Raw genomic sequence first — 23,787 nt, 5'->3', positions numbered from 1 at the left:
CTCGCGCGACAAAGTTCCGACAGGACATACAGCTCAGTCCACCGCGCCCGGAATAGCCTGCCTTCTTTGTTCGCTCCTGCCTCGACCGCTCTCGACTCCTCCTCCCACCCTACGCGTTCGACCTTCGATCCTTCCTCGACAAGGCTTCAATCTCAACTCTCCTATCTCCCTACGACGGCCGTTAGCCAGTACAGTTTCGCATCAAATTGCAGCTTCCGCTCGAGAGACGACAACTGCCGGCGCGTTTCTACCAACGATTCCCTTCCACCCTCCAGCCGCCAAACTGCTCCCTTGTGCAGCCCTTAATAATACAACTCACGTCGAACAAGATCAACATCCCACACGTTGCCCAAAACAAGCCTGCGTCTGCAAAGAGCTTTTCTTTTGCATCATACTTCTTCAGTGTTGACTCGACTCGACTCGACTCTCTCAAGACCTGGTATGTATATCCATCAGCAATTCCCTTTGACCCGCACAAGGGCTTCTATTCTTTGTCACAATGAGTTGCGGGCGCTACTGCACTCAATGCGGCTTCTGCATGACCCCAGCGCGGCTACAAGCCGCTTTATGACATGATTGGTCAAGCACGCATGTAGTTTTTGTGAAGCGCCCTGCTAACACACCTTGTCCGACCAACCAGGCTTTCACTCATCCTATCTTGACATACCCTCTGTTCAAGTTCACTGGTACCCATACCACTGACTCGCCGCCTGCCAGGACTTGCCGATTACTGCTTCGAGCAATGGCTTTATAGTGCCAATCTTGCTTTTTAATAATTTGCTCTCATTTGTCCGCTGAAACATCACTGCCGACCTTTCTCTCCTTTACAGCCCCTACACTTACCTCTCGACCGTTTGCTGTCTCTGTCGTTCTTACAGAGCCCTTCCCGGTGAAGGTCCGACACCTCTGGTACGATCTCTCCATCACAATTCCCGGATATTGATCCCGATTTGATGACAAACGAAGCGCACATATCTAACCACCACATAGATCGTTTGGCTTCGACCTCTCTTAAACATCGCCTAACATAGCTTTGTCAATCCCTTCAGTCTGATTTGGAAATTGTCTGTGAGATCGCGATGATTGGCGATCTTCACGGACCTGTCGGCACGAGCAAACCGCTACCTGGCGGTGATGTCTCGCGAACAGGCACATCTTTGCAAAAACCATTCGAGTCGTATCATCAGCATAAAGAGAGCATATCAACGTCCGCATCTACATCAGCAGACTCATCGCCTACCACAACCGCATCCATCATCGACGACTCATCTGCCACAGAGATGTCTCCGGGTTCTTCGCCAGAGTCACCTCTAGGGAAGCCTTACCCTACCTCGTTCGCCATGACCAGACCGCATACTTCTGACAATGCCATGATGCATTCATCACAGCCTTTCTTCGAATTGCAACGATCTACCACACCTGGAAGAAAAGGAAGAAACCTCAAGAACCTTGCTGTCAATACCTCGGGTGCTTTCGTCATGTCTAGGGCCGCATCGACCACATCTCTGCCTATGTCATCATCACTTGAAGGTACAACAAATTCAGAAAGTCTTGGGCAGTCGTTTTCCAAGCCTCCCAGTCTTACCAAGAGACGCTCGAGTAAAACGCTCGGTTTGACCATCTTGACACCTGCCAACACCAAAGCACTGCCCCAGAACGGTCGCGCAGCAGTTCCTCCTACTCCATCGTTTGCCCGACCAAATGTCCTTCGCCATTTCCAGTCATCGCCCTCCCTACCTCTCCACATCACCGAGGAGATCCGCGAGGAGCCATCATTAGAAGCACAACAAGGACAGAAAGAGTTTACGTTACCTACACATTTGCGCACACCTCTTAAGACCAACGACTCGGACCAGAACTTCGACGTTCCCCAATCGAAAGAGGAGAAGCCTGAAGCTTATCCTGACGGTCCGATCTGCGTATATGGTCGTTATCTGGATCTCTATCTGGAGCCAACTGCTGAGCAGGCCTCTAACTACGATGTTATTTTGAACGTTGCCAGTGAAGTCAGAAATCCCTTCGACTCCGCAACATTTCAACCATCTGGGCCTGAGTTGCGCCTTGATGGTGGAGGCGGTATTCAGTATGCACCAAAGCGTAATTATATGGTTTCTCAAAACAGCTTTGGTCGGGAAAACTTGAGCCCAGTATACGAATCTTCGCCAACCACCCCCAAGGCGAATCCATTTCTCAAGGATATCACTTCTGCGCCCAAATCGAAAGAATCCTCTAAATCGGAGCCTGAATACATTCACATTCCATGGGAGCACAACACAGACATTGTTCCTGATCTCATCCGCCTGGTCAAGGTTATTGATGAGCGTGTTCAACTCGGAAAGCGCGTTCTGATTCATTGTCAATGTGGTGTCAGCAGATCGGCGACACTGGTTGTGGCTTATGTTCTTTACAAGAATCCTTCGATGAGCGTGCAAGAAGCATACGATGACGTGAAGAAGCGAAGCAGATGGATCGGGCCCAACATGAACTTGATCATGCAACTCCAGGAGTTCCGCTCGACTCTGCAACGGCCCCAAAGTAGATTCGGTAACACACGCGCTCTCAGTCCCAATTCGCCTCCATTCGGTTTCACAGAGATGGGACGTCCAGCCTCGTACGATGGCAGCAGTGTTGCTGGAATTAAATCACCAAAGACTGCTCCTCTTCCACCAGATACAGCGCAATCCAAGCTTCTGCTCAACCCGGACCTCCTGGCGGTTAGCCCTGGTCCTTCTTCGGCACCTTCTGGGCTCACATGGCCATCGGATCATGACGAGCCCGCCTCCAAGAAGTCGGAAGAATCAACTCGCAATGAAGCAGCGTTTGTTGATCCAAATGGCCGTGTGGTACCTGTGGTCCAGATATCTGAAGACCACCCCATCCTCGAGCCCAAAATTGCCAAAGAACCAAAGGATAGACCGAAATCACTGAACCTCGAATCCCACATCAGACAAGATTCAGGCAGACACATTACTCCTATGATGTCCCCAAGAGCTACCGAATTCGCAATGGCGCCTCTCAGACCCTCCAGAGAGATGGACTCGGCCGATCAATTCGGTTTGATGTCTCCTCGTGCTTCGGAGTTTTCACAGTCTCCATTTGACCGCGAATCGTTGCTTGGGTCTTTAGGTATGGGCCCGGCAGTACTCGCACCAGTCAGACCTCAGCGTCTTTCTCCTGATACTATCAAGTCACAAAAGAAAGTGCCAAAGAGTCTTACGCTGCGACCCAAGATCAGCGCGCCTAGCCTGAGCGAGCAGCGAGAGATGCAGAACATGCAATCGAAGCTTGAGGCTGAGCTCACACATGACGAGCCCGATTTCATGGATGCTTTGGCCTCACCGCGCGCCTTCGAGTTCACACAAAACCCTTTTGCAAATATTCCCTCGGAGTCACCCGAGGTCGAAAAGCCAAATGCTGCTGCTGTCAATGGAAAGGAGGATCCTCGAAGTCCGCCTCAGAAGAACCTGAATCCCATCACACGAAACATTTTCGACGTGCTATAGAATGGTTTCCAACAACCACTCGCAACGACCCAGTTCATTTGTCACCCTTCATCTTCTGCACAATATTAGACATATTCAACGACGACCTATCATCCCTCTTCTACGAGGCGCTGATGGCACACGATCGTCCTTACCGCGACACAACCCTCCCGACTCGAAAGGGAGGTTTGCCTTTTGTTTTATGACATTCTCACGGCGTTACACAATCTTTGGGGGGAAAAGGAGAGATGAACATGAAGACTTTTTTTGTCTGTTACTTTTCTTCTTCCACTTCTACCCTTCTTTCCCAGACCTCCATTTTCCTCATTTTGCATCTTCGTGTTGCTAGTTTTTCATGTCTTCTCTATACCATGCTGTTGCTGTTCGACACATTCGTTCGAGCTGACTGGCAAGCGTTGCATTCTACTTTTACCCCCTTCTTAGCCTGTCCACCTTTTGTCTACTCTCGTATCATAGGAATGAACAAAAAGGGGATCTCTTTTAGATCTACCACTTTACGTCATTCCATGTGTGTGACAATTACACGTGAAAGTATAAGAGTCCATGTCTAACGATTGTGTTCGATGGGCACGAGTAAGCATTTCAATTAAGTAAAAGTACGGTCGCTTTTGCCTCTTTGGTCGTACTTGGTCGTTGTTTCCATCTTGTCACCTGCAGGGCGTGAGACGGTCCGAGCTTCTAACCATAGCTAGATATATGACGAAGGAGCTACATCCGTTGCAAAGAAGCAAAAGCAGAAACCAATATCTGTTCGTCTTTTGATCAATTCTTCTTTTCTACATTCCAAGTCATTTCACCAACAAAGTCAGCAATCATGCGCTCAGTCACCGAACTCCAAAAGATCGTCGACAGCGCCGTCATAGCACGCAATGTCTTTGACCTACGCCCCGACTACCTCGCCCTTTTAATCGCAGTTGACGGCATAACGCCATCCCCCAGCGATTCCACTTCCGAGTCCCTCCTCCAATCAGCAGAGGCCGCAGCCAAAGATCGTCTTTCCACCACCGTCGTGACAGAAATTCCCGCCGTAAAAGCCTGGCGCGACACATATAAATCCTTCGGCGCCAAACCCAAAAAATACCAGAGTTCGATCGAAGCACTCACCCGCCGCATACCCAATGGAGGACTACCCAGAGTGAACCGGCTCACAGACATTTACAACGGCATCTCAGTCTTGCACAACCTACCCCTAGGAGGAGAAAACCTAGACGCCTATACAGGAACGCCAAAACTCATCCGTGCCTCGGGGACAGAAGAGTTCGAAACCAAAACCGGCATCGAACATCCAGATGTAGGGGAAGTGGTTTGGTGCGATGACGCGGGGGTCACGTGTAGGAATTGGAATTGGAGGCAATGTGTGCGTACGCAATTGAAAGAGGAGACCACTTCGGCGTTGTTCATATTGGATGCATTGGCACCGATGAAGAGGGAGGATGTGGAAAAGGCTGGGGAGGAATTGGTGGAGGCGTTGCAGGAAGGGGGGGAGGGGTTGGTTGTTGCGAAGAGGGTTTTGGGAAAGGAGGATGCGGGTGATGTTTGAGATGTGGAAGGGGAGGGAAAGCAAGAAGTTGTGGTACCTCTGGGAGGTATGGAGGGTACTTGGAATAGAAAAAAGTACGGATGTGCCAAGCACTTGAGTCGTTCCTTTCTTGACAGAAGGTTGCATCCATGGTTACCTACATTAGAGGCTCACGATCCAGATATTCTAAATGAGTTGCGAAAGATTGCTAAGAATTGACCTCTCTACATCAATACCTTGGGTGTTTGTTTTGTCGAAGAGTTGATCATATCCAGTCGAGAGTTTATGGTGTGAGAACAATATGTCGAATGCTCGAAACCAAAACATCTGTTACAATCCCATGCAGAAACCAGGCATGGACATATGAGAGCCAATTTAGCTCGAACGACAAGAGTAGATATGTACGAACATGACTGAAAGAGAGATGTTTAGCTTGTATTGACTACTTCAATGGCCGGAAACGAGACACACAATCCATCGACAGGGTGGCCCGGTAAACAAGATCGACATGAACATGAATAAGGACACAGAACAGGCCTTCTCTCTCTCTTTCCCGTCGGACACTGCTCAACACGTATATATCAAGATGTAAAACGTTGTTTGAGAGCAATCAAGGAGAGCCTTGACTCACACACACATGCCTCAAAATTCAGCAGGTATAACGATGCCGATCATACACATACAGTACTGTGACATTGCACCCACCCCACGCCCAAACAAAACACCACCACCAAACCAACAGAACAATGAAAATGAATGGATGAATGCTTTTTCCAACGAACACGCTATGCAGACCGCCCTCCCACAGCACTCAAACATCCAAACCACTGCAAAAAGCCTAACACGCAATCCACACCCTACGCCGCAACCTTATCAACCCCCTCGACAACCTTTTCAGCAACGGAAGGCGTCTTAGTCGCTCCCTCCACCATGACCGTCTTCACCTTGGCCACAGCTTCTTTGACGACTTCTTTGGCACCTTCCTTGATATCGCCTGTGATCGAGTCACGTGCTGCAGCGGCGGCCGTCTCCACGATCTGACCGTTGGAGTCTTTGGGCTTGCGCTTCCAGCCAGTTTTGAACAGTTTGCCCAATTCGAAGGTGGGGAAGGCGTGGGCTTCTGTGTTGAAGACTACTTTGTCTAGGGGTAGGACGTCGTTGGGGCCGAAGAGGAGGTAGAAGTATTTTAGTGTTTCGGCCTGTAGGGGTTAGCCATATTCGAAGGGGGTACAGGGTAGGAATTGCTATGCTTTCATCGTCGCGAAAGGTATCTAGAAAGGGCTGTGAAAGTGCAAAGAAGTTTGATGAATCTTTTGCACGTCAACAGCCCTGCTTCGAGTGCTTCACGGCGCTGAGATAAGAGCTCTATCAGGAGGAGTGATTGCTTACCAGCCAGAAACTTTCCATGTTGTCTCTTGCAGATGTAGGAACATCGTTGACATCGTTGATACTCGTGTAACCGCCATTGTGATCAACAGCAGTGTGCTTGACGAAAGACTCGAACATTTCCCAGCCCCACTCTCTGTAAATGTCGTCGCCGGTAATGCGCCACATGTAGAACAAACTCTCGACAGTCTCTGGACGTTGGAGGTTGTGAGCATCGGCACTCTTGACGATCAGGTCTTTCTTCCACTCTGCGTCCGCGTCTTCGGGAAGAGTCTCTGGCGATGAGAGAATGCCGTCGGGCATCATGGCAGGAGGATCGTGGATTTCGAAATGAGTGATTTCTCCAGCAAGACCGGTAGCGGTAACCTTGTATGTGGCCCAGCAGGTCTTCATGAGTTGTCTGGCGAGCTCAATCTCGCCTTCTTGCTTCTTGCCCCATGTGGGCGACTTCTTGGCTTCTGCCAAAGTCTTACCCTGAGTTGCACCCAAAGCGATGGTTCCTGGCATGAAACAGACCAAATGATCCATTTTCGGAGAAATGGGTTGGTCAAGACCTTGAGGACGTTCTCCGAGGATGGTAAGATTGGCCTTTTGAGAGTAAGTGATCAGATGCTTCTGGATACCAGCAAGAGACTGATCCCACATCTCTTCGTAGACAGGCTCCTGCTTTGAAGTCTGCAGATACTGCTTGATGAGGTATTCGTAGTAAGAGTCGCCACGGCTACCCAGTCTAATGTTGTTTCCTCTGAAGTTACCGGTCTGGGCATAGATGAAGATGGGTAGGAGGCCATCCTCCATACCATTGTCGTCAACGACTTGCATGACCTTCTCGGCCTTTTCCCAGTAATGCACCTCTCCAGTCAACTTGGCTAGGTACTTCATCTCGAGTTGGAGACTGGTTGCTTCGGCGGTAGAAGAAGCACCTCCATCATCATGAGAGGGAATACCCTTTCCCGAGTGAAGATTGACGCTGGCGTATGGAACACCAGAGTTCGAGTCGTATGCGCCGAGAAGACGATCGGCGAGATCGGCAGCCTTCTCCAAGTACAGATCCTCGCTGATTTTAGCACCAGTGGCAGAGTGAGTGGTCAAAGGAGCGTAGTCGGGGAAGGTGGTGGAAATGTAGTGAGCGGATAGCAAACCACCAAGCATGCGAATGGTTGTTTCGAAGGTGTTTACATCGTGGTCAATGTCATACTCCAGGGTGGTAGAGACCCAGTCTCTAGCGTGCGAGAGTTCGGTAGTGAGGTTCATGAGCATGAGAGTGTCAAGAGCATCTACTATGATCCAACCCATGCCACCCTTGACCATGTGGCGGCCTGTCTGAGAGACGGGCTTGAATTCATCGTAGCCCCAGCCGTGTTGTTCGTATGCAGCCCAACTCAGCTTGAAAGCATCTCTTACTTGATCCCGTCGGTCTTCCCAGTTTGCGACTTTCTTTGACCTGATGACACTAGGAGCGCCTCCAGCGAACATGCCCATCCAGTACAAGAAGGTGGTGAAGGAAAGCAGCAGAGCGGCGAGTGTGCGTTTCCGTCTGAACCAGGGGACTCTGCGAGATGAGCCAGCGAACGGCTTGTCCTTGTACATTGGTAATGAGGGTCTTCTATCGCCAAACATGCCTCCTATCTTCTCGGCCACTCCTGCGCTGCCTGTCGAAACATCCTGAGATTGAAACCGTGATCTTCCGGCATCGGGGCCTGTGCGAGGCAATGCATAAGACATAGTGTGATTGGGAGGTACCCGACGTCGAGGCTATGATCGGTTCAGCAGACGGCTTGCTGCATGGGTTGGCTCGCGTGCCGGCGCAAAGGGTATACTGGATGCGTGTCACGTCGATGGTGCAAGCTGGCCAACTCTTTCAGCGTCAGTCTTGAAACTCTGGAAAGCGATCTGTCTCTCGCCGACTTGTGGACGTAGCAGATAACGAATAAGAGAGAACAGCGTTGTGTGTCGCGTACCTGACCAGACGAATTATCGATTAGGTGTTCAAGCTGCCACATTCACATTCACATTCACATGCACAAGCCATCCAGCTCCTTCCCCACATTCAGAGCCCCTGTACCAAACATCCTTCTGCTTCGGGACGCTACATCATCCTTCCATTCTATGTGCAACACAACATATCTCGGAAACTTTGTGCAACACCATCGTCTGCATCTTTGTATGCCGAGGTTGAGTGAGATATCATGCTTGTGGTATGCAGTAATGTGGCTATGTTATTCAAGAATTGGCCTCGTACCGCCATAAAGATAGTATCCAACGCCTGGCCATAAGACGACCGTCATCCCACCCATCATTAGCGTGTCGAGTACAATCGTCACCCTCCGTACTATAAGAATATCGGTGCTCCACGGTTGGCTCGCGCTTTCAGTTGACTCTCCTTGAACTGCTCCCAGCCCTGAGGATCTTTCATCTGCAACTGTTGCAGCTCTTCAAGATTTGCCCCCATCTTCTCCATCACTCCTTCCCAACCACCTTCTTGGTCTACAAGCACACGAAGCTCGGGTCCTGAGATGTCTGCCAGCTTTGATGCGATTTCGGCCATGTGAGAGCCCGGTGCCCATTCGCCAGATGCATCTGACCCTGAAGTCTGTACAGCAACGGGCACGTCGATTATGTCTTGTCGCACCTTGTGACCAAGGCGGTGAATGCGACCTTCTTCGATCGAAAGAGCTCGTGACGCCAGACTGACATCGCTGGCCTTTCTTCTCATCGACCCACCAACATGTAGATCCTCGTCCAGGTCCACATCTGACTCGAGAGCTGATGTCTCCGTACCGAACGTTGTAGCTGAGCTGGCCATGAATTCGTTCGATAACGGTCCAGATTCTGTCGACTCCAGTGATGATGACAGTGAGAGATTCTGCTGGTGTGGCGGGATGTCCAGATGGAGGCGAGTTTCTGGAAATTCATCCTCGAACCGTTCAATCATACCACTCAAAGTCTGGTCCAGGAAGAGCAAGCGGCGGTAATTCATCTCGTCACCAGCCGCAAACTCCTTAGCCAAAGCTGGCTTCAGGCGATTACGAAGTTTGCGAGCACTGTCAAGCAGATTCCTGCTGACTTCCTTGGCTTTTCCTCTCCTCTTGACCTCACTTTGAGCTGGATTTCCGATATCCAGTGGCGTGGTGGTTCCTGAAAGCGAAATGCTGCCGTTGCGCCTATCTGACCTGTCTTCACCAAGGAAGTACTCCAGCGCCTTGATGATGCCGTTACCACCAACGATATAGTCGTCATCGGGTGCCGTCTCGTCGTCGCTGGCATCGGAAATTTGATCGTCATCCAGGTGACCTACGAGATGGACCAGTACATCCGGAACAGGTGCTTGTCTGGCATCTTCGACACCGTGTTGCTTGGACAACATGGTTGCTGCAGGCAATAGAGACGACTGAGCCATCGTCATGTCCATGTTACGTAGACAGTATGCAACAATCTGCTTTGCCAAAGCCTTGACGACCTCACTTTGACCGGAGCCAGGAACCTTTATCACAGAGATTAGAATACGTTTGGAGGAGATGCATGAGACAGGTGACTTACATCAACGTCGATACAGACGAGTGATTTTGAGACTCGTGCAGCTGCACAAAGTGATGCATACAGAGCGCAGGCCTCTTCCTGACTGTCCTCGTCTGTAGCTTGAGCCAGTTCGGATAGTTGAGGGTTCTCCAGAATGGTTAGATGAGCGAGCGAAACTCCCTCGGGTAACACCTGTGAGGATCAGCATCATGGCTTACATGTATTGCGAGACCGTTCTTACCTCAGCCAGTGATATAGCCTGCTTCACCGAGAGACCAACATCTACGAGATGCAATCTCTTCAAGTTGTCCAGCTTAGGCAAGTACTTTCTAAGTAGCTGGAGCGCACATGCATCACCTACGAACAAGCTTCTATTGTGACTAATGTCGATGAAGCGGAAGTTCTGGAGTGTTGTCAGGGTCGGCAGGAGTTCTTTCAAGGAGCCTGTGTCTAAGCTGCATCCGGCAAGACTGAGGCCCCACACTGGGCAATTAGGATTGTGTCTCAAGGCCTCTGCGAGTTTACCAAGCTTGCCCCGCAGGTCATTGCTGCCCAGATCAAGGGCATGGCATACTCCGGATCGCACGTAATGCAAAATGTGTTCAAAGCCTTCATCGTCGAGTTTGTTGCCAGCGAACCCGAGTCTGGCAATGCCACAAACAGTAGCTCCGTCAACAATTTTTCTGATTTGGTAGGGGACCAGCCCGCATTCTGCCATGGTGATTTCTTCCAGTCGGGAACCACCAAGTCTGCCAGACAGTGCCTTACACAGTGTCTCCGCAGCGTCGACTGATTTTCCAGTGGTCCTCGGCATCTGACTAGGCGCTTTGATATTGGCATCGGGCTCGCTTGGTGGAAGGTCTTGAGGGAAGTGTAGCATCGAGACATCCAAAGCCTTGATGGATCGGCACATGTAAAGGAAGATGGATATGTGCTTCCAACCGTTCCTAGATATTCTTGGGTTGTTCTTGAGTGTTAGCTTCTCGACGATTCCTCCAGTAGGCTTAGAAGGAGGTTGGCGAGCACCGTTTCGGCGTCTGGTAGGTTGAGGCTTCTTTGATGCAAGCAGACCGGAAAGAATCACACGTAAGCCCTCGTCGCTGAGATCTGCATCCTCAAGCAGCAAACGCTTGACTGGGACGATCGCGAGCCAATCGCTCAAAGTCACAAAGTCGGCCAGCTGGAGTCGAGATCCAGTTAGATTGAGTTGGGTGACAGTTCCAGGATCCTCAGGCGATGTGCAGTCCTCGGACATCAGCTGTTCAGTAATGCGCTTGAGGATGGGTGATTCTCTGAGTTGACAACATCTTCTGTAGATTCGTACAGGATCCGTTGTTGGTCGATCCTTGGGGGTGGTAGTTCCTGATACTGAGGGTGTTGGATTGGATGAAACGCCTTGTGTAGGCGAGACGTCGCCTGTCAGTTCACGAGGCACTGAACCACTAGCTTCAGCCCTTTGTCTCTTCTTCTCTTTGCGTTCGTTACGCGCCTCATCCTCGGCTGTCGATTGGGAGACATCTTCGGACATAGTGGCCGTGTTGTTCGTATCGAGATTGTTCTCGGTCGATGGGACCTTGTTGGCAGCAACGGCGTCGTCAGTGGATGCAGCAGCGGCGTCTGATTGTTCTTTGCGTTCTGTAACAGCTTGCGGGTTCTTCAAGGCCTCACCCTCTGCACGATCCTTGAGCTTTTTGTCCTTGACTTTCTTTTGTTTCGAAACATCTCCGTCGTCATCTCTGTATCGCGGACCAGAAGCAATCTCAACATCAACGGAAAATGCAACGCGTCGCAATTTTGCAGAATCAAGTTCTGGTAGGAGGCAACGTTCACGACCCTGATTCACGTTCAATACGCGTCGAGGGCACACTCCGCCATTCTCGCCTCCACGAGGAATAGCACCATTCTGAGCACCCGATGACAGGCGACGAGTGAGGTTAGAGAAGAAGGAGGTGTTGGAGTCTTTCGGTTTCTGAGGGACGTATGGTTGAAGCTCTTCGGCCTCACGGTTCGGCGTGGATTGTGTCGGGCTCGTGACTAAGTTGTCTCTCGCAGACTGAGCCGAAGGACCGGCATTCGTGCCATTGGCCTGGGATTTGGTCGTCTGAGGCACGGTTGGAGCTGGAGGAGTTTGCGACGAGAATTTGGAGCTGATGTTTGAGATCCACGAGTTCCGGCGCGAAGACTTTGTGCCATCGGACCCTTCTCTTTGCGAAGAGCTGCGGCTGAGGATGCCGGGTCGACGAGAGGAGGTCTTTGAGGAGGCATTGGGCGAGTCTGTAGAGTGTGTCGGTGGAGGCTGAGTCGGTGTAGCGTTCCGAGGTGGAGATGGTGGCTTCGTCGGTGCTGGAGGGGCTTTCTTTGACTCTACAGGCGAGGATGAGCGAGAACGGGTATGCGCTGAGACGGGCGGGGCGGCATCGCTGACGGTGCCAGGAGCACGATGGACATGAGGTTCACGCTGTGGGTGTTCTGCAGCAGTCTGAGTATTCGAGTATAGCTTGTAAGACGAGCAGCAAGCAAGAACGCACCTCTGTCTCTGTTTGGCTGATGGAGCCAACTGACGTCGACGCCGTGCACGGATTCCATTGTGCTTGCTTGGTCGGATTGTTTGTGTTAAGCCATGCTCTTTCTCAATTCGTGTCTTGTCTTTGATCTGTCGCAAGTTGCGCGACGGTATAGAGCGATTGGTCGAAATGCGACAAGACTTGGCTTGGGGGAGGGAGGGGTCTTATTAATTTCAGTTAGGTGTAGCGGGCCGATGGGTTCAAGAGTCCAGATCAATGATCAATCAGGTGTGGAGGAGACGATCATGTAACTAGTACAATAGCCATGGGACCCTCGCGCTCCTCACTTGGACGCGTGATCTTAGTGCCACTGACTTGGTCCTGTTGAAACCGCTCGACTGCTCAAGTCTCACCGTCTGTTGCATGAGGGCTCTGTACATATGTAACAGCCCTCGTGTGTTTGTCGCATCATGTTTGCGCGAACCCGGCCTTGAGAGCTTCGGCTCCACGCTCTCCCTCGGACTTTTTGCTTGAGACACCAAGGCCTGTCGCAATAGCGCGACCGCACCTCCGAAAATATGTGCTCCGCAAATCGGCGGACACAGACACATCAACTTTTTATTACACACTACTCTACTGCCGCGAATATTTTTGGTGTTTCCTCAATCATGAATGTCTACCATGACGTGTTTGGCTCCGCTATGAGCACGCGAGCTTCTGCTGGGTGGACTCGGTGGAGTGATGGCCTGAAAATCGTCTTTCGGCTCGTCCTCTTTCCGCGATTGGGTACTGCACGGTTAATGCACACAGCGGTGAGGTGGCCGTCTACTTGTACAGGACGGTAAACATTCGTGCCGAGGCAGGCGCACCGTAAGCAAGATACTTGAGGCATTGGACAGGATTGAACGCATTTTGAGAAATCACCACATCACATTATTATATTCACAGGAAAACAGAAAGGTTTGATGACCTTGCTTTGCAGACTTTTTGATTCAGAATAAAAGCAACCACAAATGCCGTAGCATATTGTCCCACCCATGATATCGTTAAAGCAAGGCCATTGACGCCGAAAGCTCCTGTCATAAACATGGACGAAACCCTCGAGGCGTCACGAGTTCCCGTCCAGAATCGACCCCAAACCCCTTTTGATGCTGACTGAAATGCATTTAAGCGGAGAGAGCCTTGATCTTCTCCTGGATCTTGGCCTCACGCTCAGCCTTGGTGAGCTTGTTGTCACGGAACTTCTTGGACTCCTCCTTCCAGAAGTCCTTGGACTTCTTCTCCTCACCCTCGACCTTCTTGAAGGGGTCCTCACGGATCTGCTTGTGGGCATCCTGGTAGAGCTCCTCAAGACCGTCGGCCTCAATGTCGTCGTCGATGTAGCCCTGGAACTGGGACTTGTAGCGCTCCTCATCGTCGTCGGCGAGGGTCTCCATGTACTCAGCGACGTGACCGGCGAAGATGTACTTGCGGAGGGTCTCGGCGTCGAGCTCCTTGGTCTCAATGTCGAAACCGGGGAAACGCTTCTCGGAGTGGGGGACGTAAAGACCACCGTCGGAGGCACCCTTCATGGCGGCGAAGACACGGGCACCGGTGGAGGTGCGGGTCAAACCGACATCTAGGTAGACCTTGAAGGGGCGGCGCTCCTCACCATCGACCTCAGCGGCCTCGGTCAGGGTGTACTCGCCATCAGCCTCCTCGACACCAGTGAAGGAGTCCTGGATGCCGAGCTTGTGGACGGCACGACGGGCGATCAAGAGACCGACAGAGTAGGCGGCGGCCCAGTTGGTAAGACCGTGCTCAACACCGTAAGCCTTGAGCTCGTGGGCGTAGGCAGCGACGAAGACCTTGTCACCAGTGATCTCGGAGGAGACGATCTGGCAGATGATGTCGCGGTTGGTGAAGCGAACGACCAGGCGGTACTTGGGGGCGTTGTACTTGTTCTTGGCCTGGGTGATGAGACGCTTGCGGGCGTAGTAGTCGGTCTTTCCTGAGCGTCTACGGCGGTACTTGACCTGGTAGCGCCTAGAGAATCGTTAGAATTGCGCGCGCGTCGTGTCAGTAGATTCAGCAGTGTGCACTTACGAGAAGTAGGCGTCGTTCTTGACCAGCTTGGTCTAAAAAAACATCCTCGAGTCAGCAATTTGCGCTTCAGAACCATTTCCGAAGCATCTTGCAGGGACTCTCTGCCATCAAGGCGATGGCCACAGGGCTCTTCAGAAGCAGGCGGTGATACTTACGAAAGGCATCTTGTCGGTGGTTGACGGGGTCGTTGGGCGTGAAAGATCAGAAGAATTTGTGGGCTTTGCTATATGCGCACAAATTAAGCGAAAAAATGAGCATGTCTTGGCGTATTAGCAGCGAAGTTGGCCACGCTGATCGAACACTGAAGCCGTGAACATCAACAAATCGTCAACTTCCGCATCGCCAGCCTTTTTTCACTTCTGATTCTACAATTTAATGTTTGACTCACGATTGCTCATGCGAAACGCAAGCACTGCTCACTCTTGTGATAATTTCCATCTTCGGTCGCCGTGAGATCACTATGTACTGTTCTACAGGCGTGCTGCTCTAGCCTCCGAGTCTCCCACCTCAGCCTTTGCCTGCTCGCGGAGCACTTTGCGCAAAATCTTGCCTGACTATTCTTTTGTCAATTGACGTCCTCGACGAAACTCGAGAAACACTTACAGGGTTCTTTGGAATTGCTTCCACAAACACAACGCCACCAGCCAGACGTTTGTGCCTTGCGACTTTGCTGTTCATGAACTCTTGAATGTCCTGAGCATCAATCTTCTGCTCTGCACGTCGAACGAGGTAGGCTCGTGGGAGCTCTTCTCCTTTTCTGCGAATCGTAAGTACTTGGCCTGCTTTGGTTGCTGGTAAACATACATTGTGACTCCGACCACACCTGCATCTGCTACCGCTGGATGTTCGAGCAATAGTGCTTCCAGCTCGGCTGGTGCGACCTGGTTACCTTTGACCTTGATCAACTCCTGTGTGGTGGTCAGCTGTTGCGTCTCCTTCGAGCCGAAAATGCTTGATAAGTTACCTTGATGCGGTCTACGATGAAGAGATGACCATCTTCGTCAAGGTACGCCACATCGCCAGTCTTCAACCAGCCGTCGCTTGTAATAGTCTCCTTTGTGGCATCTGACTTGCCCCAATAGCCCTTCATCACAGTTGGTCCTCGGATCCAGAGCTCGCCTCGTTGGCCTCTTTGTACTTCGGATCCTGAAGCTACGTCTACAATCATGGCTTCGACATTAGGATTAAGCTCTCCAACAGCGTTCGAGTTCGATGTTTTGGTCAGATCCCAACTACACGCTGAGCAAGTCAACCTGTGTAATTGTCAGCGAGTTCAACCCTCTCGACTGCCTTACCACTTACTCTGTCATCCCCCACCCTTGCTTCATATTCCTTGTTCCACTTGGCCACAATTGTTCGACTTCCTTTGACACTTCGCTTCCGAGTGGTGCAGCGCCTGAGCCAATATATCTCACCGAACTTAGATCATGCTGCTTGCTAGCTGGATGTTTGGCCATGGCCACAGCGATTGGTGGGACGAGATTGAGATCAGTGATCTTGTATTTCTCGACATAACTCAACATCTTGAGGAAGTCGAACTTTTGCATGACATACGTTGGAATCTGCCTCGAGATGGTTCCGACGCAGTAGTATGTCTGGCCATACGCATGATACTGGAAGTTGTCAACAGATGGCACCTCTAACTTGGGAAACAGTAAGAATGCATACCATTGGAAGCATGCAGAGCCATCGGGCTGACTTCTTGAGTTCATCGTACTCTGGAACAGACCTTGCGACACGAACAACGCCCTCATTGTTACTGACATAGTTGTTATGAGTGATCATCACGCCTTTCGGCACACCTGTCGTTCCAGAACTGTAATTGAGACAGATGGTCCTCTCCAATTCTTCCCTGGAGCTCAACTCTTCCCACGCAAAGTTGCGGCTCTCTGCAGAACTCGAAAGCAGCTTGCTCCAATGTCTTACATCTTCGCGTCCTTTGCCAGCATTATCGAAAGTGGCATACCCACTATCAAACACAAAGACATTGTCGTGTGAAAGCCCTGCAGCATCAGCTGCCTCAATGCCAGTATCCAGACTGGCCTCGGCACAGATCAAGAACTTGGCTCCTGAATCTTGTAGCTGGTATGTAAGCTCACGAGCGACATACGTAGGGTTTGCACCTGTGAACACGCCTCCAGCCATAATGGTGCCCAGGAAGACCACAGGGAAGAAGAGTGTGTTTCCAGAGAAGAGCAGCACGCGATCACCGGGCTTCAAGCCAGCCTTCTGGAGACCAGCGGCGAATCGCTTGCACCATTCTCTGAGATCCGAGGCCGACAAGTGATATTTCTCCGACTTCTCTGCGTCGAGCAACAGAGGTGTTTCCGGCAATGGAGCTGACGGTGATCCGAAAACATAAGTCGGCAGTGACACCTGAGGTATATCGACATTCCAGCGACTTTTCCAAGGCATGTTGAAGAACGTTCACAGGTCGATGTATATGGTCAAGTTCCCAAGGTTTGTGAGTAATAGTTCGGAAAGAAATTTGCAGAGGAGAAAGATACAAAAGAGCTACGACGTCCTTCGACCGCTGACAACATCCCCCGTGATCCTTCTACTCAGCCCGGCACATCTATCCCGTCTTGCTATCTTGCCTTCCTCTCCAAGACATGGTTGCACTACGCTCTTGTTGCCGCGGCTCTGCCCTGATGGATCTGTCAACCCCACGATTGTTGTGGGGTGCATGCGGGGAAGGGCTTGATATTAACCGCCAATTGCCGGCTCGGTTGCCTCGGTATTCTGGTGTCGTACTGCACACTTGCGAGAGAGACTCAAGTTTGTCTGGAGTATACAGATGGGTTTGCTGGAGAACATCGTGTAAGGTCGGACCTTGTGACATCCTGGCGAGAGCTGGGACGCTGGTGATATCGGTGTCATCTCATTTCGGGAACTGGCTGGATGTGAATCGATCCGGATATAAGTGTGAAGAGATCGTTGTGAATTGTGTGGTTTTGCTTGATTTCCAGTGTAGCATCACAAGTTTCAAGATGAGCCGAAAATGCATTACGGAGCCCATCGATGGCATCGCTGAACGCTGAATAAATATTTAAGTCCGAAGGGCAACCCTGTTCGGCCTATTTCCGCCTATCTTATCATCCGAAGTCGGACAACCTCATATCATCTCATGCAATATTGAATCCTTGCTTCCTATTCTCTGTCTTCACATATCACAACCACGCACGCAGCATGTCAAGACCAGCCGATCTTCCTTCCCAAAACTCTTCAGCCTCGTTCTGGCACACAGAGCCCTCCGCCGAACTACTTGGTTACCGCACTACTGAAGGTTTGCCTCGGGAAGCAGATGTCGTAGTCGTAGGGAGTGGAATCAGTGGAGCTAGTGTTGCATACCATTTACTTGAAGAACTGGAAGGCTCAAACGGGGAGGAAAAGAACGTGCTTGTTCTGGAGGCTAGAGAGGTCTGCTGGGGTGCTACTGGAAGGTAAGATCCGAATGCTTCTTATTACGTCAATTCATACTCCCCTTGTGTGCCAAAGTCTGTCAACTGTACGGCTGTCACTATACACAATGGTTTCCGGTTTGGGAGTTGGGTCCATGGAGATAACTTCAAGTAGTCGTTCTCCATGGAAGACGTGCTCCTATCCAAAAGCACTGTCCATTTCGCTCGCTGTTTCACTGCCTGCCGGGAAAGTCGATGTAACAGCGATCAGCGTTTGGGGAGGGCATATCTACCTATACCTCGTTCTCAGTCTTTTGAATGGACGCTTGGGGTGGTTTGCGGTGAAATGGTAGGCACGCCTAATTGGCACGTCATAGAACATTGGACGTGCCTGCCCAATTCACTATCGCGTGATAAAATCAGACACGATAAGGAAGCAGCGACTCAGACTTGGTGTCAAGCGCAGCAGGCGCAGCGATGTCTTAGAAAGCTCAATCGTCTGCACCAAATACGCCCAATGGACCTGAATCTCACCAGATAACAACGTCCACAGAATCTTCCACAGACTCGGAGCCGACCATCAATCAGTCGTTATCACAAACTAATGCCGTGTCAACAGAAATGGCGGACACTGCCTTCCAATGTTCTACGAACACCCTCACGATCCCTCGATTTCCAATTTTGAATATGCCAACTTCCTCGCTCTCTCGAATCTGATTTCCAACCGTAATATTCCCTGCGAATGGAACACCCAACCTGGTGTCCGAGGGCTTTACTCTTCCGAAGAAGTGACCCTTGCTCACCACGCCGTCGATGCATTGAACCAAAACAATCCGACTCTGGGCAAGATGGTCAGAGTGGTCGACTCTCCCGATGGATTGGAGAAACTAGGACTTTCCGTTCCAGCAGCCAAAGGCGCGGTAGTCACGGATGTGGCGGCGAGACTATGGCCCTACAAGCTTATCGCTGCCATCTGGGAATCTCTGATTTTGAGTTCATCGCTGAACCTGCAGACACATACACCGGTAACATCACTGCAACCATCCTCATCTGGAGACTGGGATGTAGAAACACCAAGAGGAGTAGTGTCGACTAAGAAAGTAGTGTTGGCCACCAACGCCTACACATCCCATCTCGTTCCTGAGATGGCCGATCTGATCGTCCCCTGTCGAGGCCAAATGTCTGCTCTCATCCCTGGGAAAGCATATTCAGGGGATAGCAGAACTACAACCAGTTTCGCCTTCATTGGTCCCAAGATGGATGACTATCTCGTTCAGCGCCCTGACGAGTATGGAGCCCACCTTATGTTCGGCGGAGGCAGAAGTTTTGGTCCTAGTCTGGGTGTCTGTGATGACGGAGAGGTGGATGAGAAGGTGGCTTCCTATCTCCGTACATCTGTTCCTCAGCTCTTGATACCTGGCGAAGGAGAGAAACAGGGGGAATTGGAAGCCACACATGAGTGGACGGGCATCATGGGCTTTTCACGCGACAACCTCCCATGGGTCGGTCCTGTCCCAGAAAAGGAAGGTGTCTTTGTTGTTGCTGGATACACGGGCCATGGCATGCCTAATGCTTGGTTGTGCGGGAAGAGTTTGGCTACAATGGTGTCAGGAGAAGACATCGGGACGGCAATCGAGAAGGCTGTCGAGGGAGGGTTGCCTACAGCGTATCTGTTGAACAAAGACAGGATCGAAAAGGCTAGGAAGTTGGACACGGTAGAAGTGCAGGACGAGGATCATATGTTCAAGGCTGAAGTCATGGCTGAGGCTTGAGTGGGAGGGAGTACCAGCCCGACATTGACTGCTTACGAAGAGGAAAAATCACTGTATCTTGGCAGATCTATTTAGCTAATTGAGTAGAGCAAAGCACCATTAGATGACTTCAAAGTGTGTAAAAAAGAACATTCCATCCGAGATCCAGATTAAGCATGACCATTACCATTAACACCGTTGGTCTCTCCTGCAACCTGCTTCAAAGCTGCCATGACATCTCTGACCAAGTCCTCACCCTCCTCAACACCACAGCTGATTCTGACCAAATCGTCAAAGACACCGGCGGCCTCTCTTTGCTCCTTGGGAATGCCCATGTGAGTCATGCTAGCAGGCAGCTCGACCAGACTCTCGACACCACCCAGACTCTCAGCCAATGTGAAAATCTTTGTTGCTGCGCAGAAGCGCTCGGCAGCGGACTTGCCACCTTGAATGCGGAAAGAGAGCATACCACCACCAAGACCATCTCTGTGCTGCTTGAGTGCGATCTTGCGTTGAGGGTGTGAATCCAAACCAGGGTAGTTGACGGCGCGGACGAGAGGAGAGGCGGCCAAGGCTTCTGCGACCATCTTGCCGTTACGGCTGGCCTCGCGGGCACGGAGATGCAGGGTCTTGACACCACGGTGAGCGAGCCAGCAGTCGAAAGCTCCGGGAACGGCACCGATGGCGTTTTGGAGGAAGCCGAGGCGCTCCTTGAGGTCGTCGCTGTTGAAGGCTGCGACACCCATGAGGACGTCACTGTGGCCGTTGATGTACTTGGTAACACTGTGAACGACGATATCTGCGCCGTGCTCGAGAGGGTTCTGGATGTAAGGGCTCATGAAGGTGTTGTCGACGACAACGAGAATACCATGCTTGTGGGCAATTGCTGCGACGGCTGAGATGTCAACCAGGGAAAGAGTAGGGTTTGAGGGAGTCTCGATCCAGACGAGCTTGGTCTCGGGCTTAATCAGTGCCTCGACATCCAACTCGATGCTAGGGGTGAATGTGACATGTATCCCATGGGCCTTTGCGACCTTTGTGAAGTAACGGTGGGTGCCTCCGTACACATCAGACACACTGACTACGTGAGAGCCGGTGGCCAGAGACTGGAGGATGATGGCGGTGGTTGCAGAGCCAGAGCTGAATGCCAGTGCGTACTTTGCCTTTTCCAGTGCTGCGATGCAATTCTCGAAGTTGTCACGGTTGGGGTTCGAGCTGCGAGTGTACTCATATGCGCCGACGGGTTGACCGACAGCAGTCTGAGCATATGTGGTTGACAGAGAGATCTGATGTTTTCGTCAGTCAAGGTGATCTCTCAAAGACGGTCTAGTCCCTGGATCTATGAGATTTGAAGCGGAAGCCATCGTTGACGACTCAAATTTTCAACCGTTCCGAGATCAAACATAGCTCTTGTGACTATCTGATGAAGAATGCTTCACTGTTCGGGTCCAGGATGTTCAAAAGTACTTACGGGCTCAATTACGGCGCCAGTGACAGGGTCGTGCGGCGATCCGGCGTGTACGGCGAGCGTGCCGAAGCCGTGTTGTCCATGTTCCGAAGGCTGCATCTCGAAGATCCGAAGAGTGTTGTGAATTTTTGATATTGCGATGCAAATGGAGGCAAAAAGATGAAAGTCGAATGTAGAAGTTATCCCTTCTCTTCACTTAAAGTCGTTGTTATGTTGTCGAATCACGCAATCCTTCGCCTGCGCAAGATAAATCGCTTTCTTTGTCCGGAGGGGGTTGCTTCTCGAAGTTGGATTTGTAACAGAAAGGAAGCAGTCTCACAGGTTCCACGGTTTTTTTAGGCAGGTACCAAGGATGGCGAGATTGTTCCTGCAGCAAACAATAAACTTTTTTGGACAGAGAAAAATTTGGATTGGTTAGATGAGCAATGCATATTTCTTACAGGGCGCCCGTTCGCTAGACGCCCTATTGATGCTCGGCGTATTCGGAGAGTTCGGCGTATTGACATCTAGATACCAAAACCTGACAACGAGAAAATCAAACTTTTTCTATACACGGCCCTTTGTTTGTTGGACGGTGCTACTCATGGAGGAAAGTACCAATATTGGCATGTGACAGAGCATCTGATCAAGTTCGTGTCTGCCACAGCTTGATTACCATCTCAGTCACTACTCGAGTACCGCCTATAGGCTTGATCTTCTTAAATCTCGTTCTCTAGTCTTGCTGTGGACCTACGTATGAATTGTCCCTGGGGATACAATTTGGAAGCTTTTAGGCTTTAGAATACTGATCCCTCGACCTCAAACATGTACTCTAGAACCAGCCAGACTGGAATAGCCAATCAGGACGCCTTCCGTGCGATCTTGGAAGCGTTTGGCACGAACACATGTTAACTGCCTATGGGAGCGGAGAACGTTGACGATCCTACATTCATTCGACGTGGCTGATACGGGAGATACGCCTCATTATATGTTGGTAGTATGGCTAAAGGTATAAGCTTCAGAGTCAAGCAACAGAGGAGGAAAGGTGGGAGATATGTAGAAAGTGGTTGGCCCTCAGGCAACCCAGTGAAACTGATATCATGCAATTCGTAGCAATACTGCTAAGAGTCCGGCCCAATGCAAAGTCCCCTTCGCTCCCAGGCTCCCAGAATCCGAAAAAGGCAAGAACAACAACGGCAACGCCCCCCAATGAAATCAGTAATACTCCAAAAAGACAGTTTGTGAAAGGCGAAAGAAAGCAGGTGAGGTATGTATAGGCCAAGTGCGCCGAAGGTAGGTCGAGTGATTAGTAGGTGCGTTTCTTCGACTTTGAGGCGAGTGCCTCCAGTTTGCGTTTGCGCTCGAGTTTCTGGCGCTTGAGCTCGTTCTCTTCGGCCAAAGCTACCGCATCCTCGCGCTTTGCAATTCGTGCAGATGCCTCTTCTTCTTCGTACATCTCGTCAACACCAGCTTCCATATCTGATCCTGACTCGTAATCATCTTCTGGTTCGTCATCGTCCTCTTCCTCCTCTTCATCGGAATACGAAGCGTAGCGAGGACCGGCGCCGTAACCAGCCCTGCCATGTGTTTGAGCTTTGGCGACTGGCTTGCGAGCGGCAGCACCTCCTGGTCCACCCATTGTACCACGATAGACAGGAGCAGCAGGCGCATTTGCACGCATGGTACCTTTATACGCAACTTCCACAGGCTTTCGCTTGTCCTTGGCCGATGCACCTGTTTTGGAGTCGGCAAGGGGTTCGGCACTCTTGCCTCTGGGTTTCAGGCCAACCTTTGCATCTCTGTTCACTATAGGCTTGCCCTTTGCTGCGGCACGGGCTTCTTCAATAAGACGTTGGCGATCCTTCTTGGTGAGTTTCTCGACAGGTTTGTGCTTGATTTGGCCAGCTTGTTTGGCGGCTTCAGCATTTTGTTTGGCTCGTTCCAGAATAGCTAGGTAACCTCCTTTCGTTGACGCAGGCGCTGAGGAAGTGGTAGAAGATGTAGATGGCTTCGCAGGGGCGGCCGCAGCGGCAGCGGCTTTTGAGGGTAATTGTGTCTTCGCAGAGGGACCACTGCCGCGATAGGGGATGGCAGCTTTGGGTGGTGGCAAAGCGGACCTTTGCGCAGGCGAAGAGGTCGTACTGCGTGAGGGAGGCGGGGCTAAAGAGGCGTTGTTTTCGAATCTTGATGTGTTGATATCTGTTCTTGCCACCTTAGGCTTTGAGTCTCCAGGAGCATCTTCGGCCTTCCGTTTTGGCGCTGCCTGCTGAGGAGTCGGGTTACGCGGCGGAGGATTCGATCTGGTAGAGGAAGGAAGTGATTGTGGGCGTGGAGCAGCGGACTGGCCGCCGTTGATGGAAGAGAGGATTGAATTAAGAAGCTGCACGTTGGGTCAGCCAGGAAGAGGTAGGCGGTCAGACCTCACACAGATAACTCACACTCATGGTTGCCGTAGTCTTCAGAGATACCAAATTGTTGTCGGGCCAAAACCAGGCATGCTGTGATTATCGCAGCCAGCGCTGGGAAGTCGCGAAGTGAGGAAAGTGCGACTGACGACGGGCGATGGACAGTTGAAGTGAACTGATGTCTCTGAGGAAGTTGCGACTCTTTAAAGCAATGACTGCAAGCATCCGCCAAGCCAACCCGGACTGAGCGGTCCGTGCGCGTTCGGC

General features: G+C 51.2%; 9 protein-coding genes across 9 annotated transcripts; 3 read left to right on the top strand and 6 right to left on the bottom strand.

Moving 5' to 3' along the window:
* Positions 1–1,880: 1,880 nt before the first annotated feature.
* Positions 1,881–2,528, top strand: M438DRAFT_237537 (DSPc-domain-containing protein; the record flags this gene model as incomplete). Its single annotated transcript, XM_029899483.1, has 2 exons — positions 1,881–2,067; positions 2,224–2,528. Coding segments are annotated over 2 exons (492 nt in total), but the record flags the coding sequence as incomplete, so codon positions are not given.
* Positions 2,529–4,239: 1,711 nt separating this feature from the next.
* M438DRAFT_347331 (B3/B4 tRNA-binding domain-containing protein) lies at positions 4,240–5,124 on the top strand. The gene has a single exon (XM_029905877.1). It carries the CDS (start codon positions 4,318–4,320, stop codon positions 5,041–5,043), a length of 726 nt encoding a protein of 241 aa, XP_029758769.1. The 5' UTR covers positions 4,240–4,317; the 3' UTR covers positions 5,044–5,124.
* Positions 5,125–5,727: 603 nt separating this feature from the next.
* On the bottom strand, positions 5,728–8,284 carry M438DRAFT_347330 (endoplasmic reticulum mannosyl-oligosaccharide 1,2-alpha-mannosidase). The gene is made up of 2 exons (XM_029905876.1): positions 6,412–8,284; positions 5,728–6,221 (listed from the first exon to the last, which is right to left on the bottom strand). The coding sequence occupies exons 1-2, from the start codon at positions 8,131–8,133 to the stop codon at positions 5,880–5,882; spliced, it is 2,064 nt and encodes a 687-aa protein (XP_029758768.1). The 5' UTR covers positions 8,134–8,284; the 3' UTR covers positions 5,728–5,879.
* A 456-nt stretch (positions 8,285–8,740) lies between these two features.
* On the bottom strand, positions 8,741–12,513 carry M438DRAFT_277663 (RNI-like protein; the record flags this gene model as incomplete). The annotated part of the gene is made up of 4 exons (XM_029900943.1): positions 8,741–9,892; positions 9,949–10,119; positions 10,169–12,396; positions 12,456–12,513. 4 exons carry the CDS (start codon positions 12,511–12,513, stop codon positions 8,741–8,743), a joined length of 3,609 nt encoding a protein of 1,202 aa, XP_029758767.1.
* Positions 12,514–13,431: 918 nt separating this feature from the next.
* M438DRAFT_398586 (uncharacterized protein) lies at positions 13,432–14,711 on the bottom strand. Its single transcript, XM_029909368.1, has 3 exons — positions 14,672–14,711; positions 14,517–14,548; positions 13,432–14,456 (listed from the first exon to the last, which is right to left on the bottom strand). The coding sequence occupies exons 1-3, from the start codon at positions 14,678–14,680 to the stop codon at positions 13,598–13,600; spliced, it is 900 nt and encodes a 299-aa protein (XP_029758766.1). The 5' UTR covers positions 14,681–14,711; the 3' UTR covers positions 13,432–13,597.
* Positions 14,712–14,926: 215 nt separating this feature from the next.
* Positions 14,927–16,966, bottom strand: M438DRAFT_300717 (acetyl-CoA synthetase-like protein). Its single transcript, XM_029902079.1, has 6 exons — positions 16,185–16,966; positions 15,819–16,129; positions 15,481–15,769; positions 15,321–15,424; positions 15,120–15,273; positions 14,927–15,070 (listed from the first exon to the last, which is right to left on the bottom strand). Exons 1-6 carry the CDS (start codon positions 16,929–16,931, stop codon positions 14,987–14,989), a joined length of 1,689 nt encoding a protein of 562 aa, XP_029758765.1. The 5' UTR covers positions 16,932–16,966; the 3' UTR covers positions 14,927–14,986.
* Positions 16,967–17,702: 736 nt separating this feature from the next.
* M438DRAFT_300716 (FAD dependent oxidoreductase) lies at positions 17,703–19,647 on the top strand (the record flags this gene model as incomplete). The annotated part of the gene is made up of 2 exons (XM_029902078.1): positions 17,703–17,959; positions 18,537–19,647. Coding segments are annotated over 2 exons (1,365 nt in total), but the record flags the coding sequence as incomplete, so codon positions are not given.
* A 116-nt stretch (positions 19,648–19,763) lies between these two features.
* On the bottom strand, positions 19,764–21,394 carry M438DRAFT_53895 (cystathionine gamma-lyase). The gene is made up of 2 exons (XM_029910171.1): positions 21,140–21,394; positions 19,764–20,954 (listed from the first exon to the last, which is right to left on the bottom strand). Exons 1-2 carry the CDS (start codon positions 21,233–21,235, stop codon positions 19,839–19,841), a joined length of 1,212 nt encoding a protein of 403 aa, XP_029758763.1. The 5' UTR covers positions 21,236–21,394; the 3' UTR covers positions 19,764–19,838.
* Positions 21,395–22,421: 1,027 nt separating this feature from the next.
* Positions 22,422–23,559, bottom strand: M438DRAFT_376099 (uncharacterized protein; the record flags this gene model as incomplete). Its single annotated transcript, XM_029908637.1, has 2 exons — positions 22,422–23,495; positions 23,554–23,559. The coding sequence occupies 2 exons, from the start codon at positions 23,557–23,559 to the stop codon at positions 22,422–22,424; spliced, it is 1,080 nt and encodes a 359-aa protein (XP_029758762.1).
* Between the last annotated feature and the right edge of the window lie 228 nt (positions 23,560–23,787).

This window comes from Aureobasidium pullulans (assembly GCF_000721785.1).
Source record: "Aureobasidium pullulans EXF-150 unplaced genomic scaffold scaffold_14, whole genome shotgun sequence".
NCBI classification, from domain to species: domain Eukaryota; kingdom Fungi; phylum Ascomycota; class Dothideomycetes; order Dothideales; family Saccotheciaceae; genus Aureobasidium; species Aureobasidium pullulans.
The sequence above is the reverse complement of the archived record's forward strand: the minus strand, read 5'-3'. Positions and strand labels throughout refer to the sequence as shown.